The sequence below is a fragment of the Hyperolius riggenbachi genome, chromosome 10 (genome assembly GCF_040937935.1).
Source record: "Hyperolius riggenbachi isolate aHypRig1 chromosome 10, aHypRig1.pri, whole genome shotgun sequence".
Lineage (NCBI taxonomy): Eukaryota > Metazoa > Chordata > Amphibia > Anura > Hyperoliidae > Hyperolius > Hyperolius riggenbachi.
In genome coordinates, this window is record NC_090655.1 from 181,973,353 (window position 1) to 181,993,326 (window position 19,974).

The window sequence follows — 19,974 nt, forward strand, 5'->3', positions numbered from 1 at the left end:
ATGTTTGCCCGCAGTGCGTTTATCTTGTACTGACATGTTTGGCCGCATTGCGTGTATTTTGTACTGACATGTTTGCCCGCAGTGCGTTTATCTTGTACTGACATGTTTGCCCGCAGTGCGTTTATCTTGTACTGACATGTTTGGCCGCATTGCGTGTATTTTGTACTGACATGTTTGCCCGCAGTGCGTTTATCTTGTACTGACATGTTTGGCCGCATTGCGTGTATTTTGTACTGACATGTTTGCCCGCAGTGCGTTTATCTTGTACTGACATGTTTGGCCGCATTGCGTGTATTTTGTACTGACATGTTTGCCCGCAGTGCGTTTATCTTGTACTGACATGTTTGGCCGCATTGCGTGTATTTTGTACTGACATGTTTGCCCGCATTGCGTGTATTTTGTACTGACATGTTTGCCCGCAGTGCGTTTATCTTGTACTGACATGTTTGCCCGCAATGCGTTTATCTTGTACTGACATGTTTGCCCGGAGTGCGTTTATCTTGTACTGACATGTTTGCCCGCAGTGCGTTTATCTTGTACTGACATGTTTGCCCGCAGTGCGTTTATCTTGTACTGACATGTTTGCCCGCTGTGCGTTTATCTTGTACTGACATGTTTGCCCGCAGTGCGTTTATCTTGTACTGACATGTTTGCCCGCAGTGCGTTTATCTTGTACTGACATGTTTGCCCGCAGTGCGTTTATCTTGTACTGACATGTTTGCCCGCAGTGCGTTTATCTTGTACTGACATGTTTGCCCGCAGTGCGTTTATTTTGTACTGACATGTTTGCCCGCAGTGCGTTTATTTTGTACTGACATGTTTGCCCGCAGTGCGTTTATTTTGTACTGACATGTTTGCCCGCAGTGCGTTCATTTTGTACTGACATGTTTGCCCCCATTGCGTTTATTTTGTACTGACATGTTTGCCCCCATTGCGTTTATTTTATGCTGACATGTTGCACGCAATGCGATTATTTTGTGCTGAAATGTTGCCCATTGCGTTTATTTTGTGGTGTCTGGGGTAACTGTTGCTGCATTTATTATTTAATGGTCATAGTTGGCTGTGTTTGCTGCTTTGGGGTTATGGCATACTATTAAATAGCATCACACAGTTTCTGCACACCTATGATGTGAATCCACGTTTGACCACATCACGGCGTAAACACTGCTTTCTTATGCCTCACTGTTGCATCATTCTGTTAGCTCCGCCCATAGAATGTCATGACCACGCCCATTTTTCGCGCGCGCTGTAGACACCAAATTTTTTGGCGCGGCGCGCTGCGCGTGCCGCACCCGCACCCCCTATTCCCCCCCAATTCACCCCGTCCCAGGTTGAGCCTACAAAAATCTGGTCACTCTAGATTAGGGGAATTCCCAATTTTTTTTAACAAAGTCATAGTCTATAAAATTGGCTGCAGAGCCTGAATCCACAAATGCCTGAGTGGACCGAACTTGACCCTCCCAGGGGATAGAACAGGGGAGGAGTAAGCGATTATCTGTTAGAGCTAATGCTGGCTGCCTAGGGTAGTACCTCTAACTACACCTAGGCGGCAGCGTTTCCAGACTTCTTAGGGCAATTCTGTACGACATGTCCCTTTTCTGCACAGTATAAACAGAGATTCTCTTACCGTCTGCGGTTTTTCTCTACCTCAGATAATTTTGAATGCCCGATTTGCATCGGTTCATCTGGAGGAAGAGAAAGTGACGGATAAACTTTAGGAACAGATCTCATAGGGTCTCCCATGAGTCTGCCTCTGATAGCGAATGCGGCGATCAATCTTTACCGCCAATGCAATCTCTTCATCGACAGTTTTAGACTCAGGATGAGCTAACATCACATCAGAGACCGGGTCAGACAATCCCGTTAAAAAACAATCTAATAAAGCGAACTCTCCCCATCTAGCTGACACAGCCCACTTTCTAAATTCTGCGGCATAGGTTTCCACTGTATTACGTCCCTGTCTGAGGGATTTTAGCTTCCTTTCAGCAGTAACTGAGATATCTGGATCATCGTATATTATAGCCATAGTCTTAAAAAATTCCTGGACTGAAGATAGTGCCTCATGTTCACTGGGAAGACTGTATGCCCATGTCTGTGAATCCCCTGATAATAAGGTTTTAATAAGGGTCACCCTCTGCCTTTCTGTTCCTGATGAAATAGGTCTCATCTCAAAGTAAGAGAGGCAACGATTTCTGAAATTCTGAAAGTCAGATTTGTGCCCTGAAAACTTTGCAGGGAGAGGCATTTTCAGATCAACAACAAGAGGGGACTGCACTGATGCGGTTGCTGGCTGGAGAGCTTGCACTACTCCAGACAGCTGGGTGATCTGTGTCTGTTGGGTATTGACCAGCATGGTTAAATTGTTTACTGCTGTGGTCAAGGCCTCAACTTGGCTGCACAGTGCGTCCATAGACATTTTGGTCTGCTGTTCTGTAACGATTAGTGCCAGCCAACAGAATTTCGGATTATTAGGTGATCTGCAGTATCACCTATAATGCAGATAGATACCTGATTATATGATGATCTGCAGAGTCACCAATAATACAAGTATACAGACAGTTACTGTGATGGTGAAGTATAGTGCTTGGTGCAACAGTAGTACTGATAGTTTTAGCTATGCCACACCAGAGGAGCTGGTGGGCACTAACAGTACTGAAACCCTCACCAGAGACAAGGGCCCTCTGGTGAGAGTAGACTAGTCAGACTAAACGAGTTGGCAACAGACTGGCAGATACGGTACAAAGTCAGAAGACAAAGGCAAGAAGATTATAACAGGCAGAGTCAGCAACTAGATCAGATGGGCAGAAGTACAGAATCACTGAGAGTAAGAATGGTCAGAATAAGCAAGAGTCATACACAGATAATACAATATTAAATAATGATTATAGCTATCAAAATCCTAACACTGTGTGAAATCCCCGGTTTCCTCCCGGATCAAAGCACACTGGATCTAACTAAGGTCTGAGCGCTAACACGAAGTATTCACAACAGCAGACAAGTTGTGAGTGATTCCGAGAGGCTTAAGAAGCAGAGGAGACCCCTCCGGCACGCCCCTTCTCATCAACCAATGAGGAGCGCCGAGCGTCTCCTCTGACGTCAGCCGACCGGCCGGTCAGCTGACGCGCCTCCTCCCTGCATAAAGGTCTCGTCTGTGCGCGCACGCGACATTGCAACCCAATGTGCTGCTGACAAACCCGTCCTCGCCGTGCTAGACGCCCAAGGACCGGACAGACTGCTAGGCAAAGAGATGGAGGCAGCTGCGGTGATATCGCTGTTCACCGCAGCTGTCACTTTTGTGTTTGTTACAAGCACCAGCCGGGATCCGCTACCAGCGGTAAACCATGCCAGGCCCATCACACTCCTTGGATCCAGCTGCAGACCTGCTCTCTGGGGATCATACAGGCCGCAAGCTCGGCACACCCCTGACTCCAGCCATCAGGCCACACTCCCACAGCTACGAGGCCCAGAGTGTCAGAGGTTCACTATGGAGGGACTGATCATGACATATGGAGGGACAACATGGACACCTGCTACCCAGCAAAGCCTCCAGCCAAAGAGATTTGCAGCCCAGCATCACACCTGCTGCATACAGTTCCCACAGAGTTAGGCAGCTGAGCACTGCTCCAATCATGCCACGCCTGACAAAGAACCCTCAGTGGCACCAGAACCCTGCTGCATCCACCAGTGTATTTTTGGGATCCCTCAGAGCCCACCACTGCATGCCAGGTCAGTGAAATCTCCTGGCCATTACACTTTAAGCTGCCTTAACTAGGCCACTGCTGTGTCCCCAGGGAGGCAGTCCACCATCTCTGTCCCCTGGGTAAGCCAGCCCTCTACCCTCTACCGCTGATCTGTTGGGGCCCTCTTGCTGCTGGGCCCTGTTCCACTATTCTCACCTGCTGCACAGGCCTGTGTGGCCACATGCTCCACTGCGACCTGCTTCACCAATCTGGGGGCAGCCACCCTCCACCTGGTCCCCACAGGGTCTGCCACTGCTTAAATACTCTGACATCTCGCAGGGATCCCCGGACTAGCACCTAATAGACAGAGAGGGTGTGGCTTGAGGGGGTGTGTGGCCTGTCTTAAGGGGTGTGGCTTAGGGCACCAGAGCTTATGTACCTATATTCTCCTTAGCTGTAAATCCGGCCCTGGCGGGGAGGCTGCGCCGAACACTGGAGCCAGGCTGGGTAATGTATTAAGTGGCTGGATCGAGGGATTAGGGGCGATCTGGGGGTGCTGGCTGCCTATACTAGCTAGCCTAGTGCTACCTAAAGCTGTTGCAGCCATTAGATCAAATAAATTATTCATGGGGGACTCCTGAGGCTAGCGAGCGGTATGCCCGACACAGTGTCGGGCATACCGCTAAGGAGGTTAAATATGAATAAAGTTGTGCAGAATTTTAATGAAAAAACAATTATAAAACAGAGCTCACCCACATGGGTGACTTTAACCAAATGCCAGGCACAGCCTGGCCCCAACCTCACCTGCGGCTAGCTCAATTGCGGCCTGCAAACCATTATTGAAAATGTCCACCCCAGTATCCGAAAGGTGGACCAAATTCCTCCTGTACAAGCCCCGAACACCACCCTCCAAATCCGTGTGGCGGTAAGAGAAACCATTAACAGTAGGCATAAATTTTGATATATCAAAATTGACCCATTTGCATATCTTTTCCAGAAATCGCAGGTCATCAGTCAACAGCCAAACAAGTTGGGGGATGATTTCGGATAATACAATAACCAAGTTGAGCATGATGCGGTGCAGCTGCAAAATTTCCTCCTTCATCCAATGCAACAAAAACCTTGTGCAGGGGCGTAACAATAGACCCTGCAAGGGATGCTTCCGCAGGGGGGCCCAGAAGCCTCAGGGACCTCGTGGGGGAAAAAGTTTGAGAGACTGACAAGCAACTAAGGGCATGGAGAGAAAACGTATTCTACTCTCATACCATTGTTATGCTGACTGCATGTGTCCACTACACAGATAAGGAATCATACACAATTTGGAATTTGTACACTGTCCCTGCTCCCTAGGGTTTGTAAAAAAAATCTGTCTCACACTGCAGCAGTTCTAATGACTTCATGTACAACCTTACAAACAAAGGAGTCACAGTTGGAAAAAAAGTTGTAGACTGTCCCTCAGAAGAGATTCCTAGATTCTTATCACACACACACAGGCTAGCGACCTTATGGTGTCTGATTAACTGACACAGTGGAATGGAAAAGATTGATGTCTGACTGTTGCTGCCTCATTGAGAGCTTGTTGTTTCATACTGAGTCCAATATCCTGTAATAACAGTATCAATCAGTGACATTCTGAATGCTTTGCCAAAGTTACAGTGAATATATCTTATGTTCAGCATGTCATTGTTGTTCCTTCATATAGCATGTGCGCTCATGTAGTAAAATAATACGGCTGTGTGTGTATGTGTACGTATGTACTGGGAACAGAGCTGCGACAAGTCCTTGTCGGCTGCAAGGGGCTGGAGGAGGCCCCAGGTAAGTAGATTTGGGGGTAGCATAGAATGTCTGACATTTCCTTTAAGTCTAAAGGTGGCATTGTACAATTACATTGTACAATTTTTCATTTTTTTTTCGATTAGATAATTTAGTTCAATTATTCCGTTAGATCGAATATAAAGATTTTTCCAGCATGTCCAATATGATATTTCTCGAAAAAACTGGATAATCTGAATTCAATCATTTAGATCGAATAAACAGGATAATCAAACATTTGTATTGTACCATGTATGGCCACCATAAGTGTTTTTCTCTGCATGTGGAATACACATTGGTCCTCAGTTTTCCTGTGCAGAAAGCAAGGGGGGTGGCCCTTCCAAAGTTTCGCAGGGGGGCCCAGTGATGTCTAGTTAAGCCCCTGTTCACAATGGCACATTAGCAGTTCCAAAGGTTCAGTCTGAATAACCCACAGCATGCTATTTGCATTTACCGAATAACGTAGGCGTTTACTACATACGTCTATGGACTGCATGAGTCAAATCGCACTTCTAACATGCTATGTGACTTTCCATCACCATTAATGCTAGTAGTGGGATTGTAGTGGGATTGAAAATGTAATACAAACTGTATTACAATATTCTTTTCTCCTTAACAGAAATATTGTAAAACACTTATACTCAATTCATTAAACTCAAATCAACATACATTTTAAATATAGTTTAATAAACAATGATGGAGTACACAGTACACAATTACATATTACATTTGCGTGACACTTTAAATTTAAATTATGTCCAAGATGAGATGAGCATGTAAACTCACTTTACATACGAGATGCGTGAATTATTGTTTACAAGGTTGTCTTTGCGCACAGAACTCACAAAAAAAGAACCAATAATGAGCCTCTATGCTCAAGCCAGCCACTGCGCGGCTCTATGACGTATGGCAGCACAAGCTGTTTACAATGGTTTCTAGCGTCTGACACATACTGCGCATGCTACAGTGGATCGTCCCTGAAAACGCGTGGAAGCTAAAGACAAGTGTACGTCTGCGCATGCGCAGAAATCTTCAAAGATGGCGGCGCTGTATAGAGGACTAGTTCGCCTGTCCCCTGTGTGTCAGATCCGTCAAGGATTACTTCGGAATTACAGCGCCGGTATATGCAATGCACAAAGACAGATTTGTTCCATAGTTTGCGTTTAACGTTGATATTGATTGCGAGAAAGTTCAAAGGTTGACATAGGAGTGCAGCTGGAGCTGCAAAGCTGGCTGGACAGACTGGCATTTATAGTGCATTGAGGGGTCACAATAACCTCCTGTGCAGTGCCTGCATGCCTGACATTGAAATTATTTAAATGCATTTAGAGCAGGCATCCTCTATTATAATGCGCTTCATTTGAAATCGTGATAAGACTAGTTGTAATAGTGAGCGCCATGGCCAGTGGAGTAACTAAGAGGCTGTGGGTCTCCGTGTTAGTTGCAAGCTTTGTATACATGCTAGGTAAAACTTGGCAAGGTGGCTGATAAAGATTGCCTCTGCCAAGTATCTAGCGTGTGTACATTGAACCCTGATGCCTTGGCCAGCGATCAGCTTGGCAGTTTGATTCAGGAACTCAGTTAATTGGCAGGTGTTCCGACGTGATAACCTACTCGTCGAATTTGCCTACATCCACTATCAAACGTATAGCAGGAGGGTTAGGGTTGATAAAGTGTTGGAGCACCGGCTGAGAGCATTGTTCTTCTTGCTCACCTCACCATCCGTTTTATGTAACAACTGTGCCCCCTCCATCCGGCCTCCGCAGAAGAGCTGAACAGGCTAGTGACAAATCTGTACAGCCTCGTTCTGCAATGTTACCTCAGGTGTTGAGTACTGATCTCTGCTAGGTGACATTGTTCATGTGTGTGTGTGTGTGCATAAGGCTTTATATTGCCCCCTCTCAAGAATTCTATACATGACAATTGATAAGTCGCACCAAAACCTGTCAAGAACAGCCAAAGTATTAAAGAGGTGTGAATGGGGGGGGGGCACAGATTTTTTTGATTATCACTATTCAGAGTACCTGTACAGGTGATCATTACCTGCATAGTACCAATGAAGAACGAATACGCTGGGTGAAGGTAAAATTTAAACCGCTGTATATTAATTTGGGTGCATTCACTGCTGATAGGATATGCTATAACCTGTTCTCAGTAGTTGAAAATCTGTAGTGTTACCAGTATTCAACTATCGGTCTATCTTATCCTATCCTCACACTAACCATCCCCCAACTATGCCTAACGTCATCGCTGCTACCACTGCTATCTCGAGTTCGGGTACGCTGTAGTTGCTCTTTGGAACTACCACTTGTAAGCACCGCCACTACCTGGAGCTCTACCGCTGGTACCTGGAGTGTGTAGTTTAACATCACCACGGATACCCAGAGCAGCACCAGAGTAATTACAGCCAATAACTACAAACATTATATCAGGGGTTGAGTTGTATCTGTGCAGAGGGACAATTTGATTTGGAAGGCTGATGAATTACGTGACACCATCTTAGTTAAAGTATTACAGGACAACTGTAGTGAGAGGTATGTGTAGGCTGCTATATTTCTTTCCTGTTAAGCAATACCAGTTGCCTGGCTATCCTGTTTGTCCTCTTCCTCTAATACTTTTAGCCATAGACCCTACTCAAGCATGCAGCAGATCAGGTGTTTCTGATATTATTGTCACATCTGACTGCATTAGCTGCATGCTGGTTTCTGGTGTTATTCAGACACTGCTGCAACCAAATAGATTATCAGGGCTGCCAGGCAACTGGTATTGTTTAAAGAGACTCTGTAACAAAATGTTCAGTCTAGCCTATAAGTTCCTATACCTGTTCTAATGTGGTCTGGATTACTGAAGCCTTTTCTAGTAGCAGTGTCTCTGTAATATATCTAATCTTCTTCTTTTCTTTGTCAAGCTTTGTCGACCTAGAGAGAAAGCAGCTTCCTCTGCTGTGATAGGGACAAGTTATGCACGCCCCCTTCAGGCTCTGTGTGTGTGCTTTGTTTATTGCAGTTTGAGGCTGAGGGGGGAAGGGAGCTGCTGCTGGTCACATGCAAACTGACTGACTAATCCCAGACTGGAGTACAGATAATTCACTATGTAATAAAAACTTGTAGTATACTGTAACATGAGAGATATCTATTTATACACGCACACATACATACATACACACGTATTAGTGTGTGTGGGTATACATGTATATGTCTATATACACACATACATCACTTCCTGGTTGGCGACCATGTTTTTTTTTTTTTTTTGTAAACTGCCTAAAACTGGCAATTAAAAGCTATGATCGTGGCGGAAACGACAAATAGGGACCCAGGAGATCACAGTGACTCGATTGGTATGTTTTTTTTTTACTGTACAAATCGGACTGTATGGATTCTCTTTAAAAGGAAATAAATATGGCAGCCTCATATTCTTCTCACTACAGCTGTCCTTTAAAGGGAACCTAAACTGAGAAGGATATGGATTTTTCCTTTTAAAATAAAGCTAGTTGCCTGACTCTCCTGCTAATCCCGTGTCTCTAATACATTTAGCCACAGCCCTTCAACAAGCATGCAGATCAGGTGCTCTGACTGAAGTCAGACTGTATTAGCTACATGCATGTTTCAGGTGTGTGATTCAGCCACTACTGCAGCCAAAGAGATCCGCAGCGGAGCAGTGCTTTTCGGCGCTACTAGATTTGGGCGCAGCCAGCGCCGCCATAGACTATAATAGGAATCAGTCTATAGCGGCGCTCAGTGAGTAACGTTGGCGCCGTCAGAAGACGGAGCCGAGGTTGCTTAAAAAACACAATTCGGCCTCCAGCAATCGCTGGAAGACAAATTATTTCACTCCCCCACTATCCATGGTGGCCTGGAGGGGGAATAGTAATTAAAACGGCCCGGACTTGTGCAGAAGGAGGATCAGCCATATAACAGCTGTATCCTGCGCCCAAGTCTACCGGCGCCGATTTTAAATGTACTCATCCGCAGGACTGCCAAGCAACTGGTATTGTTTAAAAGGAAACATCCATATCCCTCTCAGTTAAGGTTCCCTTTAAGTGAAAATAAATAAGATAAACAATTCTGTCTTACTCCTACATAGGACTTGCCTAAGTAGAGAGAAGCCTCTGGATGATCCAGTGGCTTTTCCAATCCTCTTCACTACACGGTTCTTGTTGGAACCCTCTTCTTCTACACAGCCACACTTCTATCCATGCATGAGAGTGGCAGCACTGCACACAAGTACGGCCCATGCCTGTGCAGTTGTATAAAGTCACTCATGAACTCAAGAAAAAGCTGTGCACAATTGGCTCTGTGCTACTGCACAGGGTCGGGCTGTACTTGCGCTCATACACGGATGGAAGCTCGGCTGCGGGAACATATTTGACAAAGCTTTTTTGAATATGTTCAGAGAATCCGAGTCTTGGAATGGTGAGATAAAGGAAGATGGAGGAAGTCTCTCGATTATCCAGAGGCTGCCCTCTACTATGGTATTTATCTATCTTGATTTTTTTTTTTTTTTCCTCATAGGTACACGTTAAAGTCTTGACTCTCTGTTCAGCTCTTTGCAAGACAGATCTTGAACTTTTCAGCTTTTCCTTGCACTCTCAAGTATTTTTATGTTTCAGCCACACAGGAATAATTGAGCTGAGATTAGCTGCCAGTAGGAGCTAGGTTAAGTTCACCCTATGCGTAATGCACTTTTGCATAATGCGGCGTACGCTGTACACTATGGAACCTGACCAAGTAGATCAAGGTCTGGAATGCCTTAAAGGAAACCTGAGAGGAAAAAAAGGATTCATACTTACCCAGGGGTTCCTCCACACGCCTTCAGGCTGTTACACACACACACACACACACACACACACACACACACACACACACACACACACACACACACACACACACACACACACACACACACACCCCCTCCCCCTCCCTCCCTCTCAATCTTCCTCTGGCCATCCAGGTTTATCTGTAAGTCACCACGTACTGTGCAAGTGTGGCCTGGCCATCCTCGTTTTTAGAATGTTTTGATCCTGCACAGTACTACTGACGCAGAACACTCCCAGCGACCGGAGGATGGGGGAGTGCAGTATGCTCCGACTGGCCTCGACTGACAAATGTACCAGGATAGACGGTGGAGGATCAAGGCGACGAGGGAGCAAACGGATTGAAGGGGGTTGAAGAGAGACCGAGGTATGTACGAATACTTTTTTTTTTGTTTCAGGTACACTTTAATTGGCTGCAGCTCTGGCCGTTGACTCCACCAGGAGAAATGTAGTGGATAGAACTCCTGCCTTGCAGTGTCAGGGTGTTCAAATCAGGCCCAAGACAACACTATCTAGGCCTTATCTCAGTGTCACATAGTTGGGGTGAAAAAAGATATGCATCCATCAACTTAAACCAGAAAGTAAGATACAGGACTGTTATGCACCCTCACTTAAATAAGATGATCCAGAGGAAGGAGAAAAACCTTAAGGCCAGAAACCCACTAGGAGCGATTTTTCTGAGCGTTTTGCCATTTGAAAATTCTTGCTAATGTAATGCTATGGGTGTGATCCCACTTGAGCGGTGTGATTTTATAAAAATCCCCCATAACATTGCATTAGCAAGAGCTTTTTCAAATCACTAGTGATTAGAAATCGCTCCTAGTGGGTTTCTGGCCTTACAAGGCTTACAGTGACACTAAAGCGGAAAAAAAAATATATGATATAACGAATTGTATGTGTAGTACCGATAATTAATAAACATTAGTAGCAAAGAAAATAGTCTCATATTTTTATTTTCAGTTATAGTTTTTTTTTGTTTATAACATTGCATCATTCTCTAAAATTTGCAATTTACGCATTACACTCAGTATTCTAAATGATTTCACAGAGCAGGCTACTGAACTTTTGAACTACTCTGCAGAAAAACAAAATACAGTGACAGACCCTTGAGATAATAAGCTTCAGAAGACAGATAGCAACTGGAGTTTCTTAACTCTTCCTGTACTGGAAACAGTATTATGCTAGGTACACACATTACATTTTTCCATTCAATTTATAATTTCCGTCATGTCCGATATTACTTTCGATCGCTTTACCGCTCGATTTCTCATAGAAGGGAATTGAAATTGAAAAAGATAAGAGAATTGAGCGGGAAATCGACCGAAAAAAAACGCATCGTGTGTACCCAGCGTTAGACCCATATCTCTGCTGCTTATGTTTTGTTTCTTACATGTACTACACATACAAATCATTATCAAGTTTATTTTCACTTCAGATTCCCTTTAAACCAATTTGGAGCTCAGGGAACCCCTACATAATTATATATTAGTAGAGGTAGGGGGGAATGGTTTTTCAGGAGACATGGTATTTAAACATGGGTGTGGTTAAAGTGAACCTTAAGCCAGGAAAAAAATGAGTTTTACTCACCTGGGGCTTCTACCAGCCCCCTGCAGCAGTCCTGTGCCCTTGCAGTCACTCACTAATCCTCTGGTCCCCCGACTGTAATTAGCGCTATTGTACGCGTTGCGGCCCGCAATAGCGCTAATTACAGCCGTGAATGCGGAAAAAGCTACGCGTGGCCAGTCCTGACGGGCCTGTCGGCAAAAACGAAACTAGCTGGCAGCAGGGGACCAGAGGATTAGTGAGTGGCTGCGAGGGCACAGGACTGCTGCAGGGGGCTGGTAGAAGGCCCAGGTGAGTAAAACTCATTTTTTTTCCTGACTTAAGTGTCCCTTTAAGTACCCCCTTTTTTTTTTTTTTCTTAATTGTAAGGGCTTACTTGTTAAGCCCCATTCCATATTCCTCCCTTACCTTGTACTCATTTCATGTCCTACATTAGAGTGCTCCCTTCTATAGTGGCTTGATTTATAGTGTTTCTAATCAAAGGTTCAGGGGTCTTTACAGGGTCTTTATTTTATTACTGTTCTCCTTATTGTACTGACCCTGGTTTTTGTGCTTATTATTATGCCTCTATTGCAGTTTGCATTATTATACATTTTTGTTTTACATTTTCAGCTGCTTGCTATCCTGCCCATTAATTATAGAGCTCACAATTTCAGTGGCCATTATTGATATGCAGCCACATCTACATGCACCTACATTGGCATGATAATTTTGGTGATATCTACCTTCTTGATTTTTCTATTTCCTCTTCATCCACTGTACACACGTGCTAATTCTGACATTACACTTGTTTGCTCATCACCACAGCACAACAATCGTGACACAACAGTCAAATGACCGTGGAGGCTTGGAACTCAAAATAGGCTTTATGTGAAGCTGAGCTATTGCCTTCTTAATAATCTCTAATTGGAAGGCAAAGTGTCAGGGCCCATCTTTAAGGGTCCTCAAACACTGGGGTTTCATAGAACCCTGGTTGGAAAAGCCCGCTCTACATCTGGAAGACATTTCTGTTCTGGTCATGAGGGATTAGTTGAACATTTGACTGAATTTTCTTGCTACACAGGAAATTACATAGAGAAACAAAACTGGACGTTGGGATGGAGCAAATTGGATTCAGAAAGTAACAATTAATTTCCTGAGGCTGATTAATCAATTGCACTCAAAAGTATCAATCGTTAACTTTGAATCTGATTGGTTGTGTGAAAAGTTACAGTTCAGGCCAGGGGACATCAGGCACAGAAGAGCGTGCCTTGTTACATTTCACATCACCTCACTAGTGAGAGCAAAAGATGCTAATACTGAAGTTGCACAGTTCCATAAAATATTTTCATTAAAAAGACATTCCAAAATTGTAAGCTCTTCACATTTGATTTTGTGTTACTTTGTAGTTGTTGCTTATTTTTAATTTTTCTTGTAGGACCATCATATCAATATATTTTGGTGGAACGAAGAGGGAAGAATGAAAATGTGGGCTTTATACAGCTGAATCGACCCAAAGCACTAAATGCATTATGTGATGGGCTGATGACTGAGATCAACCAAGCTCTGGATTCCTTTGAAGGCGACTCTCAAATTGGGGCTATTGTTATTACAGGGAGTGAGAAAGCCTTTGCTGGTTAGTTATTGTTTACTATTAATTTTGTCTTTAAATGCAAATAATAATCTAGTTAAAAGCATTTTATGTACATCAAGTAAAAGTGCCTACAGTGGTGCCTAAAAGTCAGGGCTTTATTCTGCATTAATATGACTGAAAACGTAATATTCTTTAGCGCAAGCCCTAAATTAGATATTTCCTAGATAAAAAGAAAGAAATAAAAAAATTCTGCTTCACTTATTTAATGAGGAAAATGATCTAAAGCTACATATTGGGCTCGATTCACAAAGCGGTGCTAACCCAGTTAGAGACTTTAGGCGTGATAACCATTGCACTACGCTGGTGAAAAGCCAGTCTAGGCGTGATAAGTTTAGATCGCGCGCAAAGTCCCGCACGCAAAGCAGCGCCATTAAACTCTATGCAAAATGCACCAGACTTTGTTAGCGCAAAACTTTTGATCAGCTATGCACTGCGGTGCTAACCCAGTTGGTGCTTAAACTTATCACGCCTAAACTTATCACGCCTAAACTTATCACGCCTACCTGAGTTTAGGCGTGATAAAAGGCTTTTCACCAGCGTGCTATCTGTTAGTCTTTGCTTTCAGTAGCCACCCCTCTTGGGAAGCAATAGCTGCAAATAAACATTTTCCCCAATGCTGAGAACACACGGTGCAATTTCCTGTCCAACCGACTGGTGATCGGACAGGAAGTTGTAGCATGTGTACATGTCCAAATTGTTCCCAAATGATAAAGGGATTGCTTTTCAAATGATAACTTAGCCAAATCGATTGCTTGCTTGATCAGAAATAGATCGGACATGTCGAAAATAATCGCCCGATTCCCTCCGGTCGGATGGGAAATTGCATTGTGTGTTCCCAGCTATAGAGTCCTGCACATTGACTTGGAGGAAGTTGAGCAGCCCTTATGCGGTGTACCCTGAACCCCCCCTCCCCCATTACTTTACTTTTTTGCATATGATTGTGGTAGATAGATGGTCTGGATGATCCTAAGCATTGAGTGTGAGTTCTGGGTTTGGCTTCAGTTTATACTTGATTGGTCACCCAGTGTGGTCCCCTGGCAGTTGTTTTCCAGTTCACCTATGGACCCCAGATCTAGTGGGAGACCGGGTTAAGCCTTGTACACACTTTTAATTATGATTGACCAATCACTGATCAATTTTTACTATATATATATAGAGAGAGAGAGAGAGAGAGAGATAGATATTGGCTTATCTACACAATCTGCTCATAGTATTAAATAACTGTTGAGCCTCATACTACACGGAGGTGGTACAATTGGTTAGTGATTGGCCAATCATAGTTGAAAGTGTGTACCAGACTTAAACCATAGACCCTGAACAAGCTTGCAGATCAGGTGTTTCTGACTACAGTGTCCCTGGATCTCTAGTGTGTCTGGAAGTGCTTTACATACATGTCCAAATAAGTCAGGGCTGTAGAGAAAGCCAAAAGGTTTGGGTAGGTGCACCACGGGAGACAGGAGGATTTGAAGAGGTGGGTGAGGTCTGCCAGCATTGGACATTTGCAGGTAAGAATGGTACGTCCAGCTTCTCCCCACTCAGAACCTGCTGATTTGCATACTACTAAGAGTAATGTTTCAGCAGCAAGACCGGTATGAGATTGTGATTTTTAAAGAGAACCATAACGAGAGGGATATGGAGGCTGCCATATTTATTTTCTTTTAAACCATACCAGTTGCCTGGTAGTCCTGTTGATCCTTTGCCTCTAATAATTTTAGCCATAGACCTTGAACAAGCATGCAGCAGATCAGCTGTTTCTGACATTGTCAGATCTGACAAGATTAGCTGCATGCTTGTTTCTGGTGTCATTCAGACACTACTGCAACCAGAGAGATCAGCAGGACTGCCAGGTAACTGGTATTGTTTAAAAGGAAATAAATACGGCAGCCTCCATATCCCTCTCCCTGTTTTTTTCTATCAGATCACACTATAGCCTAACCAAATTTGTGCTCTGGTTTTGTTTTTTTTGTTTTTTTTTTTGGTTTTGTTTAGAGCAAAGATCCACACATCCAGGATCTTTATGTCAAGTGTGCACTTAATGCTAATACTGATCCTGCCTCCTGCCTTACCGCAGTCGTTCAAACGATTGTTCACACTGTCAATGTTTGCTCGCTGTTTGCGCGATTGACAGGATGCGTCAGGAAACGATAGTTTCTTGCTGCTGATGCCCCGCTGCATCTTCTGCTGGGTACTTGGCATTCGTGTTAGGCAGGGGTGTTAAATTTAGGCAGAGAAGAGAAGGTGGGGGATTAGTGTCAGGCAGAGGAGATGGGGTAGGTTAGTGTTAGGCATTGAAGAGGGGCAGGTTAGTGTTAGCTATCCATATATGCACTGATACTCCGTTAAAGTGAACCTAAAGCCAGTTAAAAAAAAATTAGATTAACTCACCTGGGGCTTCCCTCAGCCCCCTGCAGCCGATCGGTGCCCTCACAACTCCGGTCTGATGCCTCTGGACCCGCCGGCGAACACTTCCGGTTTGGCCGTCACCGGCCGACAGGCATAGGAACGCGAGTGATTGTTCGTGTTCCCAGCCTGTATATCGCCCCCTATGCTGCTATTGCGACCTCCTGGCCGCAATAGCAGCATAGGGGGCGATATACAGGCTGGGAACGCGAACAATCACTCGCGTTCCCATGCTTGTCGGCCGGAGACGGCCAAACCAGAAGTGTTCGCCGGCGGGTCCAGGGGCATCGGACCGAAGCTGCGAGGGCACTGATCGGCTGCAGGGGGCTGAGGGAAGCCCCAGGTGAGTTAATCTAATTTTTTTTAACTGGCTTTAGGTTCACTTTAAGGGAAACGTACCCAATAATTTACAGGTAAGTTTGGACCCTACTTACTCTGTAAAATGGAATCTTGGCACCTACCTGCAGAACAGTAATTCACAAGGCATGGTTCACGCTTGCTGGATTGGCTGCCCTTGCATCACTTGGAGCTTTTGGAGAAGTTTATATGTGCATTTCTATCAGATGCATAACATAGCATATTGTTTTTCTGAAGAAAAAATTGTGTAGGTTGAATTAGGTCATTTTGGAAACACAACAGGCAAGCCTGAACACTGAAGATGGACTTGAAAAATGAGTCTGTTCTACATATCCATTGTTTGCTGCCATCTGCTTTGAGAAATCATCTAGAGCTGACCTAGAGGTGTTCTCCCCAGGCTCTTTTAGCCGGGTGCTCCACCTGGCTAGTTTTGGTGAGCACCCGGCTGTCATCGGCTCACCTTCTCCTATGCTGTGAGCAGAGTTGTGCACAGAAGCACCTGCTCTGCATTCTCTCATCTTGCCCCACCCGGCTACTATTTTGTACCACCCGGCTACTATTTCATGCCACCTGGCTGGAAATAATTTCTGGGCAGGGCACTGCCTAGTATGAAGAGAGCCTAAGATAAGAGACCTTTCATGCCTTGTCTTCTTACATTGCATCATCCTCTTTCATGCCTTCTCTAATACTCGGCATCAAGCGGCGAAACGATCGGGCAGGAGATCGGACATGTCGGAAATTATCTATTGAGCCATCTAAATGGCTCAGAATCGAGCCGTGTATTCCCAGCATAATATTCTTACATTCCATCATCTTCAGTACATGTGCTTGGATTGTGTTATTTGAACAACTTGTGTAATTCATACATATAGCTAATCCGCCATGTTATTTTGTATCCCTGTACATTAAATGAACACTAATGCGAAAAATTGGAAAATTTAAAATATATCTGTACAAGATATGGGGGATTCTTGCATTTTTTTTTCCTTTTTTCAAAAGCAGTTACTGAATGGCAGTTGCTCATTCCAGCTGCCAAAATGGTGTCCAAGGGGGTAGGCAGGCTGGCCGACATCTTTGTATAGATCCTTTCCAGGGATTGTTTTGCATAGAATAAAGGAAATGCTAAGAATTCCTCATGATGAGATGGACTAGTCCAAAACCTGTCGGATCTGGCAGGCTTTAACTGCTTACTGTAGGTGACAGCGACATAGGATAAAAGCATTTTACTCTGGAAGAAGTTTACGTCTTATAATTATGTGTACACACGTACTTTAGAATTTTTTTGTAAACTTTGTCCTTTAAATGTAGACTTACAGCAACAGAAGTTGTGCATAGTAATATGGATCAACATTGCTGCTAATCTTGACTTGTACATAGTTTATATATTACAATATTGATTCCTTGCTCCTGACAGCTGGTGCAGACATTAAAGAAATGCAAAACCGGACCTTCCAAGAGTGTTATGGAGGAGGCTTTCTATCTCACTGGAACCGCGTGTCCACTGTAAAGAAGCCAGTCATTGCAGCAGTCAATGGATATGCAGTAAGTTATCGCCCACATTTATAACTGCGTTCGTTCTGTGTGACCATTAAAAAAAAGGAGGGGGGGACTGAGTTCACTTCTGCCACAGAGAATACCATTATAACTGTATGGTCACTATAGATGTTTCTGGTTGAGCATGTTTTGGGGATATACATTCTGTTCTGGCCTTTAAATATAATATGATACTCGACTTCTGAATGTTTCTTTGTTTTAGGAGCTAAATATAATTTTGCCTTTTTAGGTACTGACACATTTTTAGGTAGTCAAACAGGCACGGGATTACCGCTCTGAGCTGTGGATTTCCGTCCCGAGCCTGACTCGGGATTACCGCTAAGGAGGTTAAGTGATAAATGCCCATGTGCAGGGGTATCTGAACTCACAATTTACAGTGTCAGTGGCTTCATCCTTGTTGGTATAGTTGAGAAATCTTGTTGGTCAGTACTCAACAAACCAGACTGTCAGAGCAGCCATCCCAACTGGGATATGTGAGGGTGCAGGATAGAAAGGTACCTAATGTTTACTTATTTTATTTATTTTTGGTTGAACTTGATGGACAAATGTCTTTGTTTTTCAACCAAACTAACGTTGTAACTACCGTATCTAAGTTGACCCATATCCAGTGCCAGCCTCCTCCCCTCTATGCCCTAAGAGTCCTGTATATCCCCACCCAGCCCAGAGAATAGGTTAAAAGTAAGATTAAACTCAAAAGTAAATTTTTGCTCTAAAACGGTAAACATATTAAAACAAATATGAAGCACTATATGACTGGTCTGATAACATTTGAATGCATATTTACATTTCAGTGAAGCGAATTGATATCCTTACCAGCTGCAGGACAAATGATCAGATTGTAATTAAGTAATTAGTGAGCAAATAAAGGAGAGAATGTACTCACTATAGAAAAGATATTGCTGTTCTAGAACAGGTGCAAATACAGTCAACTAAATTAAACACAGTGATGAAAGGTATTGCATGTCAAGAAATATTAGACAAACTGAGCTTATTTAGTGTTAAAAAAAATCACTGAGAAGTGACCTGGTTAACATCTGTAAATACAACCAAGGCAAATATAAAATTTTGGCAGATGAGATTTTATCCCTAGGTTTGCACAAAAGGACAAGAGGAAATGATCTATACATGGAAGAGAGGATATTCTATCACCTGTGTAAAAAGTATTTTTTCACAGTAAAAGGGGTTCAGATGTAGAATATCTTATTATTAGAAGTCAAGAAGTATTAATGGAAAATCTTACATTTACATTTAAAAAGGGTTTGGGCCCTTTCTTAAAGGAAATCAGTCACAAAAAAGTGGATAATATAAACATTCATGAAATGTTGTGAAAAGTGTAAACAAAAAAAGTTATGAAATTTTAATAGAAAGTCAACATATGATAACGTGTTAATGTTTGTTTGACGACATGACGATAATGATGTATGTTGAGTATCATAAAAGAACCAGTAAACCCCTGATCCTCAAAAAAAAATTGTACACCAAAACCACAACCGCCACAGTCCCCACCAACCAAATCCTGAGTGCTTGCTACTGCTGCCCAAAACCTGTGCATGCTGCACCATAACTGCTGCACTAAGCCACCGCCCACAAATGTGCCACCCAGAGTCTGATCATACTTAAAGGAACACTATCGATAAACATTTTTTTTTTTTCAATTGAGATAGGAATTGTTTGCAAAGTGCTGCTAAGTACTGGTGTATAAGAGGTGGCAACCTCTTTGTTTACTGTTATCAAAATACTTTCACTCTCTACTGACTCCAAAACTGATGGCAGAATGAGCCATGAGGGGAGGGGGAATCCCCCTCAGACTTCATCTGTTAATCCTGTGAGTCAATATGGATCAAGGAAGTGTAGGTGGGCACCAAATGCTTACTGGGGACGGTCACTATAAGGCTGCTCCTATGATGAATGTGCTCAAGTAAATCAGCAATCAATCAGTGGGATGAGAAGAACAGTCGGAGCACCAACTCATGCACATAGGGATTTAATTGCAGTCGTATAGGCATACAGGCATTCCAGCAGGGCTACAAGAGAGAGATAAAGGCATTACAGCCGTTTCACGGCAACTGCCGCTTCCTCAGAGACCACAGGTATTCCAGCAGGGTTACAAGATAGAGATACAGGCCTTACAGCAGGCGGGACTTGGCACTCTCCACTCC

General features: G+C 43.7%; 1 protein-coding gene across 1 annotated transcript in view; it reads left to right on the forward strand.

Annotated features, from left to right (window-relative positions):
* The first annotated feature begins 6,503 nt into the window (after window positions 1-6,503).
* Window positions 6,504-19,974, forward strand: part of ECHS1 (enoyl-CoA hydratase, short chain 1) — a 31,325-nt gene continuing 17,854 nt past the window's right edge. Inside the window, exons 1-3 of the mRNA XM_068258031.1 lie at window positions 6,504-6,612; window positions 13,289-13,486; window positions 17,676-17,803. Coding sequence (XP_068114132.1) covers window positions 6,531-6,612; window positions 13,289-13,486; window positions 17,676-17,803 — 408 coding nt within the window. The 5' untranslated portion in view covers window positions 6,504-6,530. The remainder of the gene's footprint in view (window positions 6,613-13,288; window positions 13,487-17,675; window positions 17,804-19,974) is intronic.